The following is a 15,476-nucleotide window of genomic DNA, read 5'->3' on the forward strand; positions in this document are numbered from 1 at the left end:
AAAGTCGCGGCTTGTAGGCTTGGAAATTACGGTCGTTGTTCCCATAGCTGACTCATAGTTGATAACTGTGATTCTCAAACCTGTGTTTAGTGATTCACGTTGTTCACCCAAAAACTTTGTCACCGTTATTCCAGCCCATAATTATCATATCTTGGTAGTGTGGTGGTTCACATAGCTGCCCCCCCACCCAAAAAAAAAAACAAAAAACAATCAACATTTCTTTCAACACATTTAACAGCATATTATTACATGAAATAGTACAGTAAATTATTCACTGGTGTCACATTTTACATTCATATTCACGCTTCCATCGGCCTCGCGGTTGCGCAGCTACACAGCAGACAGAAATGCTAGAAGCGTTTTACACACCTGACGCTTTGCGCGCTAAGGGTTTGTTCAAGCAATGGCGGGTGGGGTGGGGGGGTTGGCGGGTTCAGGGTTCACGGGGGAGGTCCGGACCCTTTTCACTTGGTCAGGCTCTTCAGCAACTCCAGTTCCTTCACCGGCCGCCACTGCTGATTGATGGTGACGAGCTGTAAAAGGGGGGCAGAAACGGCGGCGTTCGTTTTTCAAGCAATGCGTCGTGCGGCGACGGCTTTCAGTCGGACTAAAGTCCGTCTCCTCTAAATTGGACACACCCCAACGGGAGAGCGCGGCAAACAACTGCAAAAATGTGAATGATTGATAAGTCGCGTGTATAAAATCTAAATCCAGACTCGTGATACTTTGAAGTACGGGAGGGGGGGATTAAAATGTTTTGCACAGGTGTTAAATGAAAATTCTTCCTAAATGGAAAAGTGTTCATAAAGGGTGAATGCAAGTACATTTTGCTTCAAAGTTAAATACAACAGAACTGTATTGGACAGGGCGGCACGGTGGATAAGCTGGTAAAGCATTGGCCTCACAGTTCTGAGATACCGGGTTCAATCCCGGCCCCGCCTGTGTGGAGTTTCCATGTTCTCCCCGTGCCTGCGTGGCTTTCTTCCGGGCACTCCGGTTTCCTCCCACATCCCAAAAACATGGATACTCTAAATTGCCCCGAGGTGTGATTGTCAGTGTGGTTGTTTGTCTCGGTGTGCCCTGTGATTGGCTGGCGACCAGTTGAGGGTGTACCCCGCCTCCTGCCCGTTGACAGCTGGGATAGGCTTCATCACTCCCCCCCGACCCTCGTGAGGATGAGCGGCTAAGAAAATTGACGGATAATTGTCGTAGTGTGGATGTGGGTGTCACAACACCCACTTGCTTTTTTTTTTAAACATCATGTGTCAAGTATTTTTGGCCAAGTTTGATTTTTTTTTTTTTAAGTATATCTACTACTACTATTATTAAATCGGTACTCGAACGCCGCGGGAAAAAACCCGGAAATAACACAGCCCAAACAGCTGACTGACCCATGACGCTCTTTTTCTCCCCTCATTATTGCTTGTTTAAAGTTATTCTGCACTTTTGTTAATTAAAAAAAAAAGTTTACAAGGCTGGAGACCGAGTCGCTACAGATACAGCAAGGCAATCCCAGCCTCGTCTACTCTACTACTAAAGCATACATTTTAAGCAAAAAATAAATATATTTCTTAAATTATTTTATTATATAAAGCATTTAAACTATACGTGTATTTCTACTGTGCAGTTTATTAGCAGAAAAAGCTAAAAAAAATGCTTTAAAAAGCCTAATATTTTAGGTTTGGAACTGATTATTTCTTTTTCCATTCATTGTAATGGGAAACATCAATTCGGTTTTCGAACAAATCACTTCTCAAACCGTTTTCTGGAACGGATTTTGGTCGAGAACCGAGGCTTTACTGTATATGGAAAATGTATAACAGGCCATAGATTGGACATGACTGCCAGTGACTTGAGTGAGAAGAAAAGCTCCTCATTAGCATGGAGGCACACACATGAATTAATATCCATTTATGGGGAAGGCCGTCTGATACTGTCTGCGACTGAAATTCGATAAAATGTCTTCCTCTGTGACTCAGCAGCTTTCACCAGCACTCAAGAAGCTTCTGTTCAGTCATCTGAACTGTAATTCCAAGCAAAAACTGCCTAAAACGAACAAAAAAGATGTTTTTTTTTCACCTTTTGGGGCTTGGATGGATCCACTCTCTCCCATGGTTCCGGATTGGAGGTCTTATTCAAGCTGAAAACAACACCAACGCAGCACAAAGCTTTGATGAAAACACAAACACACAAAAAAAAAAAAAAAAAAAAAAAACAAGCCGACGGCAACAACCGGCGTGCCACTCACATGATATCAGATTTGGTGAGGAGAAAGTAGATCGACGCCGAGGCGGCGCCGGTGGCCGCGAAAGCCATGAACCCGATCAGCGGGATCAGCTGCGTGCGGTTCAATAGTATTTTGAAAATGATGCAAAAAAAAAAAAAAAAAAGAGCACGGAAGTCAAACTCACCTCCTTTTTCTTGTTCAACATTTGGAAAAATCCCCTCATTTCGCACAACTTTGATACCTGCAAAAATAGTAAATCTCCATGTAAAAAAATTAAGATTGTGGAAATACGGTCGCGCTTTGAGATGCTCAAAACTCCTCCATTATCAACATTAATTACATTTGCATGAAGGGTAATTAAATAGAAAATGTATCATATTCATATTAATTGGACACTCCAAATTGCCCCTAGGTGTGATTCTGAGTGCGGCTGTTTGTCTGTGATTGGCCGGCTACCAGTTAAGTGGTGTTCCCCCGCAGTTCCTGCAACCCTCGTGAGGATAAGCGAGAAAGAAAATGGATGAATACATACATATATATATATATAGATAGATAGATAGATAGATAGATATAATGTGCATATAAACAGATTACTTGTGTACTTATTTCTGAAGTATAACTTATAAGCGCAGTCGCCCATTTTGATATAAATTTCACTCCATCTACATTTTTACATCCGCTAAGTTTGGCAAAATTATTTTGGTTGACTCATATTTTAAGTTTTGAAAATGTTATGATTGCCCGGTATTTACAGTTAGAAGGAACCATAGGTCACAATTTACCAGTGTGTTTTATTAAAAAAAAAAAAAAAAATTTGTGCCGAAAAGCAAGACATTTTCAGTGTTTTTCCAAATTGGTCGTCCTCATCCTTGAATATACGCTGAAAAAAACATTTCTCGTCATTCATTCGTAGACATCCATGGAAAACGATGACATTCAAAAATCATTTAACGCGTTGATAACAAATTTGTGAATTTGACTTCAATATTGACCATGCCCTTTGGCTTTATTACCATCTAAAGATATAATCAGTCATATTCAACGTGCAATTAAAAAAAAAATGAAAACTTCCCTCAAGTTTAACCTCTGCAATTGCAATTTGCTCTTCATATCCAAACATATTTGTATGAAATCCACTCGTTTTAGTTATGATCATGCCAAAATAGAGTTTCAATTAAATTCCCTATAAAGTGGCAATTATTTTAAAACTAAATTTCTGTCTCATTCCCTTTAATTCCCATGGAAGGCTTCCAAATTGTTGCATTTGCAAAGCGTCATCTGCGCGTCGCAGCTCTCACCTGCCGTCGTCGAGCGGCTCTCTCGGTGTGCGGGTCGGCCGCGCATCCCTCCCGCCTGCTCCGGGCTGAGATACGCCGCGAGGACGAGGACGAGGACGAGGTGACGCGCACGTAGACATGCAGCTTCCTGCTCGGCTACTCTACAGGGGAGGTTTTGCCAACCGTTAATGGAACTGATCAATACATTCGATAGTGCATAGCGCCCCCTTGCAACCTTAAATGGGAACTACTTGAGAAAGAGACGGGGTGGGGGGGACAAGAAACCAAAGCTTTTGGTTTTATGTTTTATTCAAAATAAATGTGGAGGAAAATTTATATTTTGTGATCGGATGCTATCTGGTATGTTTGGATTTGCTCGGCTGTGAGCGAGGGCGCGGTTTTCTTGAGGGACTGCAGGAAGTGCGTGCGTTCGATGCTGGACGCCTCCATGTTTTCTTCTAAAGCCAGCAGTGCAGCCTGATTGGGGAGGAAAAACTGTTTTACGATATATGCCACATTTGAGGAAAAACAGGAAATCTAACATTTCTGAAGTGATCAGAGAATTGAAAGAGAGGAGCGCCATTAAGAAGTGGAACTATTACCTCTTTACAAAGATTTTCTAGGTCAGCACCAGAGTAAAGATCAGTCCCGGCAGCCAATTCCTCCAAACACACATCGGCGTGCACGGGCATGGACTTCGTGCACACCTTCAGGATGGCCAGACGGGCCTAAACCAAAAGAAATCACACATTTAGAAATCCTCAAAGAATAAATTTGGTTAGCTTTGAGGCGTCAAGGGTTTCCGGTCTGGGACCTTTCCTTTCATTTTTAGCCCTCCCTCAAAGCTTTTATCATGGTGGTTTTTTTTCCCATTCATCTTGTTTTCACTTTGTTGTTGTTGTTAACCGTCTTATGTTCAGTTTGTAATGTATTGTTTGTTGAAATGGAGTTTCTTGCAGAAAAAACAGAAAAGTAATATTTTACAAAATGACAATCTCGTCCTGAACTAATGCGTATTCTACGTCACAGTTATTTGAATGTTTACAATTCCCGTGACATCGACGCTACTTTCCGTTAGCCCTCTTACAGTATTTTGCATTATATGTTAGCTATTAGCTAGCGAGCTTTTGCTGAATGGAATTACATGGTTTGCGTGAACTTTTTAAGATTTAATTTAACTACAGGCGGCACGGTGGAGCAGCTGATAAAGCGTTAGCCTCACAGTTCTGAGGACCCTGGTTCGATCCCGGCCCCGCCTGTGTGGGAGTTTGCATGTTCTCGCCGTGCCTGTGTGGGTTTTCTCCGGGCACTCCGGTTTCCTCCCACATTCCCAAAAAACATGCAACATTAATTGGACACTCTAAATTGCCCCTAGGTGTGATTGTGAGTGGAGCTGTTTGTCTCTACGTGCCCTGCGATTGGCTGGCAACCAGTACAGGGTGTACCCCGCCTCCTGCCCGTTGACAGCTGGGATAGGCTTCGGCACTCCGCGCAGCAACCCTCGTGAGGATAAGCGGCAAAGGTCACTTGATAGATATGCATTTGCAATGCCGATCTGGCTAGACAGTAGTGCACGGGTGTCAAACTCAAGGCCCAGGGGCCAAATCTGGCCCGTCACATGATTTTATGTGGCCCGCAAGACAAATTATGAGTATCAACTTCCATGATTTAAAAAAAAAAAAAAATCTGTACTTAAGTTTCAAATTCTCATGTCATAAATGATACCATTGAGATATTGCAATCAATATTCTGTGCCAAAACAGCAGCAACAGTTAAAAAATCCATGATCCTTGATTTGTGATTACAAAACTAGCTCATAAATTTCATCTGTAAATATGATGAGGTGAAAGATTTTCATGGTTTCACATTCATAACAGCCCTCTGAGCGAAACTGTAAGTACAATGTGGCCCGCGACAAAAATGAGTTCAACACCACTGCAGTAGCGTAAAAGAAAATAAAAGAAATTATGTAATGTGAAATAGTTATTTACATAACGCATTACCCATTAGTATAAGGCGAATAAAAAATCCATAGGCTAAAAACTGGTACACCGGTCATGTACAGCACAGGTGTCAAACTCAAGGCCCGGGTAGCCAGATCCGGTCTGCGCATGATTTTATGGGGCCCGCGAAGGCAAATCATCTGCGTGAACTTCCATGATTCTTGTGAAAATCTGTCCCAAAATTTTTCAGTCGCGTATCATAAATGACAACATTGCGATATAAGTATTTTTGTGTTAGCAAACATAAACAATGTTTGAAAAACCCCATTACACTTGACCTCTGATTCAAAACTAGTGTAAATATGATGAGGCGATTAAAGATTATGGATTTAGTCATAACGGCCCTCTGAAGGAAACCGTAACCACGATGTGGCCTGTGACAAAAATGAATTTGACACCCCGGATGTACATATCCTAACTATTTAAACAGTAATATTTGGATGAATAAACTATGATTTATTATTTTACAAGTAAAGGTTACCAAGTAAAAAACTGTTGCAGTGGAGGGTGAGGGTAGTGGTATGCATGGTGAGCAAAGAAATTGAAATTGTTGATGTGATCGAGCGAGCTTGCATGTTTTTTATGAAGTGGAGGCAACTAGCTAACCTGCTGGTCTGGAGGGGGCACATAGAGAATGTGGTCCAGTCTTCCGGGCCTCAGAAGGGCGCTGTCCAAACAGTCGGGTCTGTTTGTAGCTGCTACAAGCATCACGTCTTTGTTGCACACTTCCTGCTGGTCCGCCTGTCAAAGAGCACAAACATACGTACTGGGAGGAATTCTTTACTGTATACCTTCAAATTGTATTCATAACATATCATTAGCCCAATAGCACCTTTCCAAAGGTTTTTGAACTTACTGTCACATAATTTCAATCAAAAATACCAATGGGCTTGTTCAAATTTTGTTTTTTCTTCCTGCCGATGTAGATTTTTAGTCATCCAGGTCGCAGTACTTCAAAAAGCAATCCAAGGTACTTGGACTCTACTTCATTGTTTCAATTTTTTTTCATTACCCAAACGGAGTGTGTGTTTTAGTAAGTGATTTCATATCCATCCATTTCCTTAGCCGCTTATCCTCACGAGGGTCGCCAGAGTGCCGGAGCCAACCCCAGCTATCAATGGGCGGGAGGCAGGGTCCACCATGAACTGGTCGCCAGCCAATCGCAGGGCACACGGGAGACAGACAACAGTCACTCAATCGCACCTACGGGCAATTTAGAGATTGATTTAATATGACCGTTGAAAGTCAGGTCAGAATCTATCAGTACACCAGGTTTTCGGACTTGGTTTTGAGTTTTTTTTAGGAGTGACTCCAGGTATTTACAAACAGCAATTTTTGTTATTGCTAAAAGCTTTTGTTGTGGGTTAATTGAAGAAAAAAAAATGTGTTTCTCTATTTATTTATCTTCTTTAGACGGTGACACAGCACCTCATTTGAACTGTCGTCATCTGGAAACACAGCTCAATATAACTGCGTAGCTATGATAAGTCAAAATTAAAGTTCTGAAGAATATGACCCAAGTGTAGCATATACAGGCTGAACAGGAGGGGTCCAAGAACGGAGCCTTGAGGAACCCCATAGATCATCGCCATTCATTGCGATTGAGCACTTCCAATGGTTACCAAATCCTTTCCTCCAGGTAAGACCAAATCCATTTCAGGACCTTTCCATTTAGTTCTACCCACGTTTCCAACCTGTTCAGCAGTATATTATGATCTACCGTATCACTGAAATCCAACGAGACCAAAACTGACATCTTTCCTGAATTCCAGTATTCAACCTTGTATCATTTAGCAGTTTGATAAGAACAGATTCTGTACTGTGACGAGTTCGGAAACCTAAAGTAAAGTCCATTTGATTTCAAGAAATGGCTGAGTTGATTAAAAATAACTTCCTCAAGAATCTTGGCTATGAACGGGAGATTCGAGATGGGGTCTGTAGCTTGCTAACATGGAATGGTCCAGTGCTATATTTTTTAGATGTTTAACAGCAGATACTTTCAGAGCTTTTGGAAACACGCCAGGACTGAAAATCAGCTAGCACAGACTTCTCAATAGCTTTGAAAAGTCGAAGGATATTGAGTCAACATATGACATCATTGCCCCCCCAGTTTGCTAGTTGCATGTTTTCATGGCCCATTTCAAGGTTTGACACTTGTGGTCTGACCTGGTGCGGAGTGTGATTCTCCTCTGCCCCCTCCGCCTGGAGGATCTTCCGCGTCCCCGTCCTTTCCAGCGTCTTCAGGCCCACGCCGTCCATCTCGTTGAGGAGCACGGACAAGAGTCGGGTCTGAACGCTGTTCGGCGCCTGACCGCCACACCGCGAGCCAATCACAGAGTCGATCTCGTCCAGGAACAGCACGCACGGAGCACAGGCCCGCGCTTGGCGAAACAGCTGTACAAAAGAGATTATTAGCTTGGCTGTGAAACAAAACCAACAAAAAAAATACACCGTGTTAAACGAGTTAGGTTCACTGTGAGCATTTGAAGGTTCTTTTACTAGTTTTTAAATATCTTAACAGTCTTGGGCCATCATATCAATACTTGCGGGTCACGAGGTCCTCTGGCACTGGCCTTATATTTGTTTTTAGAGCTAAACTAAAAAAAAAAAAACTAAACTTGGTCGAATGACTGCTCAAATCTTGAAAAACTTGTAGGTCTGTTTACTCGTATTTTGAGGCGCTGCTGTGGATTGAAAAGACAAAGCACCTGTGACAAAGCCTTCTCTGAATCTCCCACGTAGGGCGAGTAGAGGTCGGCGCCGCTAACGGACAGGAAGGTACAGTTTGACACCGAGGCCGCCGCTCGGACCAGCGTCGTCTTGGCGCATCCCGGAGGCCCGTAGAGAAGCACGCCGCGGGGGCGACGCAGACCCAAACGGGAGAAAGCTTCGGGGTACATCATTGGCCACTCGATACTCTTCGGACGTTCCCAGACAAACACACAGAGTAACGCACGATAAATGCAAAGAAAGTAACGACAAAAAACTGAAGAGTGAACACCAGTCCTTTATTCTCACCGACTCACTGTTGTCATGCTCAAGCCAAAGCAGTAAATCTGTGATAATCAGTTCAGTTTAGATTACCCTAAGCTAAATAAGGTAGCCAACATTTTAGACCGTGCCAGTAGACTAAAAGTGTTCGGGAGTGAACGATTCTACAGTTCACCGAAACTGTATTGTGAAAACGTGAACAGCTCGCTCAAAACCTGAAAGCAGAGACGGGTGGGTTTACCATGAGACAAGGACTGGCAAGTGACATTTTCCAGGGGCTCCCCAAATATCTTATATTCATTTTAAAGCAAGTACCATAATTTCCGGCCTATAAGCCGCGACTTTTTCACACGCTTTCAACCCTGTGGCTAATTTGTAAATTTTTTCCCAAAGAGACCGGTGGAATGAATATATGTGCAGAGGAAGTGACTTTTAACGGTATTTTTTTATTTTATTTTTTTTACCAGCCTTGTTAGCGCTACGGCTAACATGTTGATGCTGTGTTACTTCCGTGTCTCAGTGATTTTTACCGGTATGTTTTATTTTACCTGGCCCTGTTAGCGCCGCGCTAGCTTGTTGCTGCCGCGTCTCAGTGATTTTGGTAAAAAAAAAAAAAAAAAAATTTAAACTGGCCCCGTTGGCACTGTGCTACCGTGTTGCAACCGTGTAGCTGTCGCGGCTATTGTTTTTTTATTTGTTTGTTTTTACCAGCCTTTTTTGTGCTACTGTGTTATTGCTATGTGAAGCTAAGCTAAGGTATTAAAACTTTGAAAACTCTTTCTGTGTACCGTCTTTCTTTGTAAATAGCTCGTGTTTCAATGTGGGCTTCAATCTGGGCACTTGCGGCTTTCACACTGGTGCGACTTATGTATGTACCAAAGGGCATTTCCTTTACAAATGTACTGGTTGAGCCTTATCATCAGGAGCACTCTGTTGGCCAGAAATTTCAGTATTAGTATTTTGACCTTGATTCACGCAACTCAAAAAAACAAAATTCAAAATCTATCGTGAACATTTCCAGTGCTCTCTTCATCAGTCCACACAAGCAGACTTGATTCGGGATCTCTTTTAATAAAAAATAACAAACGTTGCGTAACCAACGACAACAAGACCCAGATGCTCTAGCTCGCAGTAGCACTGCTGTCAGTGTCAGCTGAGCATAATCCAGTAGAGAGGATTTGAGCAGTGACATGTATGTAGTGGCAGAATTTTCAATATGGCGCTTGTATTCGACGTCTCTTAGGAGTGGACTGTCTAAAGCGTTGCGTGATATATTATAACCATTTTCTAATTTCACCTGTCTCAGTTTCAGTTTAATGTCATCAAGACCGCCGATCTGGTCCCAGGCCACAGGAGAGAGATCCGTCCGGCCCAGGCTGCTCCGCAGGCAAGAAGGTCCCACCGACTTTTGAGCTTCGAGGAAATGTTTCAGCGCCACCGTCTGCTCCCCTGAGCCCTGCGTGAAAAGATGCCAACACCCAACTTCACTTTAGTGACATACAATGTGGATTTTAATGACTTTTCACCTTTTCTCCAATTTATCGAGACGCATCTGCGCAACGAGATGTTCGAGACGATGCACGGCCGGATGTACCTTTGCGTTTTCCCGCATGGCGTGCATGGCGGCCTCCCTGCACAGGGCGCTGAGGTCTGACCCGACATAACCCGTGGTCCTCTGCGCCAGCTCAGTCATATCCACGCTGCGACACACTGGCATCTTCTCGCACAGAACCGACAAAATAGCTGCTCTCTGCCTTACGGTGGGAGGCCCAATAATAACCTGAAGATATGGTAAAATGTATATGTTTTTTTGTTTGTTTGTCTGTTTTGTTACACATCTGCCACAAGGTGCTTTTTTTTTGTACCTCTCTGTCAAATCTTCCGGGCCTGCGCAGGGCCGGGTCTAAGCCGTCCGGGCGGTTGGTGGCACCGACGACGAGGAAACGATCCGATCGGTCCACCCCATCCATCAGCGTGAGGAGCTGAGCCACCAGCCGGTTCTCGGGCGCGGACGACCTGCTTCTTCTCGGGCAAAGGGAGTCCAGCTCGTCCAAAAAGAGTACGCACGGACCCTCCTCCGCGGCGGCGCGCGCCTGCGCGAACACGGCTCGCAGCGTCTCTTCGCTCTCGCCCGGGCGGGGCCGCACAACCTGGAACATTCATTTCGATAGGATTAGTTGTATAAGTTTTGACACATATACGATAATTGGTAGAATACTTGACTCTGAAAATATTCAAAAGCTTTAAAACAAATAAAAAGATGAGGAAAAAGGAGAAAATAAATCTCAAACATGAAGGGAACAAAACAAAAGAATAGAATGTTGCATGGTTACATGTGACAATTAATAAAAATATTGCCTAATTATGCTATAGTTATATTTGTACAATATGTTTCAATATAGTTGAAAAAAATATACAATGAGGAATTAAAATGCACCAAAATTCTCTATGTAGTCTATATATCTGCTAATATACTGAATATATATGCATAATATTGCACACGGAAAGTAATATTTGAAACATGAGTACAAATTAAGGGGACTAAATATGAATAAAATAACTGCACAGTCAATCAATATTTAAATTATTATTATTAATTTTAAATTAAATATTTAAATGTATATTTTTATCCATATTTCCAATCAAAAGGTTATTGTTTCTTGCCTCCAAAAAAAGGAGCAGTTTGATATTGCGTCTCTTTAATAGAGCAGAATAATAAAAACATTATAAGAGAAAGGGACGGCAAGGTGGCTCAGCTGGTAAACCGCTGGCCTCACAGTTCTGAGGACCCGGGTTCGATCACCGTCCCCACCTGGGTGGAGTTTGCATGTTCTCCTCGTGCCTGTGTGGGTTTTCTCCAGGCATTCCGGTTTCCTCCCACAACTCAAAAACACGCAACATTAATTGGACACTCTAAATTGCCCGTAGGTGTGATTGAGAGTGCAGCTGTTTGTCTCAATGTGCCCTGCGATTGGCTGGCAACCAGTTCAGGGTTTACCCCGCCTCCTGCCCGTTGACAACTGGGGTAGGCTCCAGAACTCTCTGCGACCCCCGTGAGAATAAGCAGCAAAAAAAAAAAAAAAAAAAAGGGATGGATATAAGAGAAAGAGAAGAATAAAGAATATTTGTCTAATGATAAAATGGATTGCCGTGAACCTTTGTCGAAATATGTATGATTAGCGACCCAAATTAAGACCAAGAATCCGGATGACTTTGAAAGGACTTTACCTCCGGCCCCCTGACCACCACCAGGCCGGCCCCGACTTCTCCGACCACTTTCCGGACCAGCTGGGTCTTTCCGACACCGGGTGGCCCCACGAGCAGCACGCCTCTGGGACAGGACACCCCAAGAGAACCCAGGGTGCCTGGATAGAGAAGCGGCAGCTGGAGAATCTCTCTCAACGACGCGCTCACCTGGGGAGGGGAGGGGAGGGGAGGGGGGGGGGGGGGGGGGGGGCATTTACCAAGCAAACTGTCAAGAGGTGGCAAAGGTACGCAGACTGATGATGAAGTACAGTATTACAGTACAGGTATTTATCCCGCTGACCTCGTCCAGGCCCCCCAAAGGCACTGTGACCTGGCCCTGCAGATGGCTGGTGAAGTGTCTGACAGTTTGGATCCCAGCAATCTCCAGACCAGTTTTTGACGTGACAAGTCCAGCTGAGTCAGTATCCGGATAGATGTTTTCGATGACAACATATCTAATGTCCGTGTCGAAGTCCTCCAGGTTTATGACGTGCTTCCTATGCACCAAAACACCTTTCAGCATGTCTTTCAAAAGCTCGTGGACAAAACGAGGTGGGGTGTTTCTCTTGAATTCAACACTTTGGACGACCACGCTTACTTTCATTCCTTTCAGTTTGGGACACGGGACGAGAGTGACCTGCTCTGGATCGAGAGTGAGACGTGACGGTGGACGCCCGATGAGAGATGGCGAGCAGCACTTGGTGTCCACCTGCAGGAAGCCCTCGGCCAGGTCGGACCTGGGCCAGGCGGTGCACAGGCAGCTCCCCCCGGGAAGAGACACCAACACCGAGGAGCCCGCACTCAAGCCCAGCGCCGACATCAAACCCGGACCCAGCCTGCATCTCTGCGAGCCCTGATCTGATGCTTCCACTGACAACAGCTTCAGAGATGTCATCGTAAAAAAAAAAGTAAGGCGCTCAATCCTGTTTTACGATCCAGAAATGAAAAACATAATGATGTTGACACTCGTCGTGAAAAGTCCTCCTGTGTTAGCTATGCTATTAGCCAGCGGCGACGAGCTACGGTGAGCATTTAAAAGCAACTGTCTTACGTCTTAACGCTAAACTTGCACAGCATCCCCGAATCATATTCATGATATAAATGGTTGATTGCACGCGCAGAAGGCAAGAGAACAAGTAATGTTTACAACAAAAACCACGTGGCGTGAAAGCAAGATGGCCAACCAAAACGTCTTCCTGTCTACGGACTTCCGCTGTGACATAAAAAGTATAAATGCACTTTTTTGGATCATCATTGATAATGTAATTATTTCAAATTGTATTCATTTAAATAATTTTAAATTATGAATAATAATAATAGAATTTTCTTCTACGTATGTTATATGGAGTGTAGAAGTTATGGTTGCCACCCACCCGCTCGACTCAATATGCGTGGTACTGTTTTGCAACAGCCATCTGTGTAGTAAAATATTTTTTAAAAAAATACAATGATTGTCACTGTTTAGGGAACCCACAACATTTTGGAAACACCTGCTACAAAAAAAAAAAATCCGGAGGAAGTTGCCGTAACTGGGAAGTAATGGACCTTTCCGGTTGCGACTTTAAGCTCCGCCCCCTTAGCCATGTCCCACAAGCTTCCAAAATGGCGATTGAACAGAACATGTTTGAAGTCGATTCTCTATCGCGTACTCCAATTAATATTGGGGTATGTTGTTTGACAAATGCGGCAGACTTTTCCAAGAGAGTTCTACAGAGACGTCTCAACTGTTTCACGCACGGAATTAAGATTTTGGACCGAGCAGGACGCAATGTCAGAGTTAGAGTGAAATGTTGGCTAGCAATGCAAAAAACAGTTTGACGGCTCAAAAACTTCATAATGAAATCCAACAGGATAACATAGTGGAATTGTACTGCGCATGTCAAGCAGGGTGAGTACTTTTTACTTGGAAAGATCATGAGTAATATCATTGTCGTCTTTAGAAGAGTGTGGGTGTATTCATTTGACTTGGCTCATAATGGAACCCAGTGCTCTGTCTTAAAAGTCTGATGTGATCCAAATAGGCAAATAGACATTTCTCTTGCATGATATCGTGCATTTACATATTCGTAACACAACTCTTGGGCATAAAATATTACACACTTCATTCAGCAGGTCAGTGATACACTAACGAAAGTGAAAGTTGTTCTGCTACAATGTATAAAGCACTGATAATAATTCAATCCAACTCAGAGAAGATACTTCTCCCTCACTTACCTTCGAACATACAACCTTGTCTTTGATGATATTGTCCACATTTAGTTGTACGTTCACTCTTCCGCTTAATCCATCGTAGACACAAAGACACAAAACTCAGAAATATTAATATATTGTCACATTTTTAATAATGATGTACAATCAATGCAAATCATTAAAAAAATCTAATTAAAATGTAATGAGCAGCATCTAAACTAAAGTTTATTCGACACTGTCAGAGCGGTTGTAATTAAATATTGTACTTTTGCATCGTACATTTCCCGCTACAAACCTATGGACCTTTCCGATGGCGATCTTAAGCTCCGCCCCCTAATCTATGTCCCACAATCTTCCAAAATGGCGACTGAACAGAACGGGTTTGAAGTCAATTCTCCGTCGTGTATTTCAGATAACATTGCGGTATGTTTTTTTGTCAAATGCGTCAGACTTGTCCAAGAGAGTTCTACAGAGAGGTCTCAACTATTTCCCGCAAGGATTTGTACACGGAATTAAGACTTTGGACGGAGCAGGACGCAATGTTCCAGCGAAATGTTGATGCCTCACAAACTTCATATTGGAATCCAACAGGATAAAATAGTGGAATCGTACTGCGCATGTAAAGCAGGGTGAGTACTTTTTACTTGGAAAGATCACAAGTAATATCATTGTAGTCTTTAGAAGTGATTTAGGTTCGATTTAATTGTGATTAGCTCAGTCAGTACCGTAGTCGCCATATGAAAAAGTTTGACTTGCCTTGTAAATGGAACCCAGTCCTCTGTCTTAAAAGTCCGATGTGACACAAAAAGACATTTCTCTTGCATGAAGTGGTACATTTACGTATCCCTAACCCGACTCTTCAACTTAAAACATGACAGACTTCATTCAGCAGGTCAATGATACACTAACAAAGTGAAAGTTGTTCTGGAATGTATAAAGCACGCACAATAATGAAATCAAACTCAGAGAATATCCTTCTCCCTCACTTACCTTCGATCACACAGCCTTGTGTTTGTTGATGTTGTTCATATTTAGTTGTACGTGCAGTCCTCCGCGAGCCTTAATCCATCATAGACACTTAGTCAACTGTGTTTTAGGCTTTGGAAAATAAATCAAGCGGGCCCCTCGTAACCTAGCCGCATATCTTTCATCAGAATTGCACGTTTCCTAAGCGCATCAGAGGACCACTTTTTTCATAACATTAACTTTTCCAAGCGCACGCTACTGACAACTAGTGTTGCGAGAGGGGCGTGTCAAGCCAGGGGTTAAGACAATGGGGCTATCTGATTGGCTATTATTGTACGAGTGATTGGCAGGTCGGAAAGGTCCATTGGGAACAGCTCTTGGTTGTAACCTGCTGGACCGTGAAAATAGTTGGCATTAATAGCATTAGCTACACATACAGACACATACACACACACGCACACATTCATACTCTCTATTAAGAAATATAATCAATGATGGAAAGCGAGATATAGTGTTCTACCAAGTCAATGAAAGCTGTTTTCCATTCTTGAATTCAAAAGAACTGCAATGCAATCA

At 43.1% G+C, this 15,476-nt stretch overlaps 3 protein-coding genes across 4 annotated transcripts in view; 1 reads left to right on the plus strand and 2 right to left on the minus strand.

Moving 5' to 3' along the window:
• Positions 1-203: 203 nt before the first annotated feature.
• c3h15orf48 (chromosome 3 C15orf48 homolog) lies at positions 204-3,628 on the minus strand. Its single transcript, XM_061813833.1, has 5 exons — positions 3,526-3,628; positions 2,412-2,468; positions 2,249-2,337; positions 2,080-2,140; positions 204-533 (listed from the first exon to the last, which is right to left on the minus strand). The coding sequence occupies exons 2-5, from the start codon at positions 2,448-2,450 to the stop codon at positions 465-467; spliced, it is 258 nt and encodes an 85-aa protein (XP_061669817.1). The 5' UTR covers positions 2,451-2,468; positions 3,526-3,628; the 3' UTR covers positions 204-464.
• Positions 3,629-3,795: 167 nt separating this feature from the next.
• afg2b (AFG2 AAA ATPase homolog B) lies at positions 3,796-12,931 on the minus strand. The gene is made up of 10 exons (XM_061813832.1): positions 12,046-12,931; positions 11,727-11,912; positions 10,364-10,648; positions 10,093-10,278; positions 9,796-9,954; positions 8,216-8,425; positions 7,674-7,901; positions 6,114-6,248; positions 4,107-4,232; positions 3,796-3,981 (listed from the first exon to the last, which is right to left on the minus strand). Exons 1-10 carry the CDS (start codon positions 12,637-12,639, stop codon positions 3,838-3,840), a joined length of 2,253 nt encoding a protein of 750 aa, XP_061669816.1. The 5' UTR covers positions 12,640-12,931; the 3' UTR covers positions 3,796-3,837.
• A 234-nt stretch (positions 12,932-13,165) lies between these two features.
• LOC133497715 (NAD(P) transhydrogenase, mitochondrial-like) overlaps positions 13,166-15,476 on the plus strand; it is a 31,013-nt gene continuing 28,702 nt past the window's right edge. Inside the window, exons 1-2 of one of the 2 annotated variants that reach the window (XM_061813829.1) lie at positions 13,166-13,632; positions 14,384-14,563. In XM_061813829.1, the coding sequence (XP_061669813.1) occupies positions 14,487-14,563 (77 nt within the window). In that variant the 5' untranslated portion in view covers positions 13,166-13,632; positions 14,384-14,486. The remainder of the gene's footprint in view (positions 13,633-14,383; positions 14,564-15,476) is intronic. The other variant, XM_061813828.1, reaches the window with a different exon arrangement.

This window comes from Syngnathoides biaculeatus, chromosome 3 (genome assembly GCF_019802595.1).
Source record: "Syngnathoides biaculeatus isolate LvHL_M chromosome 3, ASM1980259v1, whole genome shotgun sequence".
NCBI classification, from domain to species: domain Eukaryota; kingdom Metazoa; phylum Chordata; class Actinopteri; order Syngnathiformes; family Syngnathidae; genus Syngnathoides; species Syngnathoides biaculeatus.

Excerpts from the sequence above, each read along its gene's own strand:
- afg2b (XM_061813832.1), bottom strand. The coding sequence starts at position 12,639 with ATGACATCTCTGAAGCTGTTGTCAGTGGAAGCATCAGATCAGGGCTCG. Across the intron at positions 11,913-12,045 it reads CTTTGGGGGGCCTGGACGAG|GTGAGCGCGTCGTTGAGAGA; the intron begins GTCAGCGGGATA and ends TCCCCTCCCCAG. Across the intron at positions 3,982-4,106 it reads TAGAAAATCTTTGTAAAGAG|GCTGCACTGCTGGCTTTAGA; the intron begins GTAATAGTTCCA and ends CTCCCCAATCAG.
- c3h15orf48 (XM_061813833.1), bottom strand. The coding sequence starts at position 2,450 with ATGAGGGGATTTTTCCAAATGTTGAACAAGAAAAAGGAG. Across the intron at positions 2,338-2,411 it reads TGTTGAACAAGAAAAAGGAG|CTGATCCCGCTGATCGGGTT; the intron begins GTGAGTTTGACT and ends AACCGCACGCAG. Across the intron at positions 2,141-2,248 it reads CTCACCAAATCTGATATCAT|CTTGAATAAGACCTCCAATC; the intron begins GTGAGTGGCACG and ends TGTTGTTTTCAG.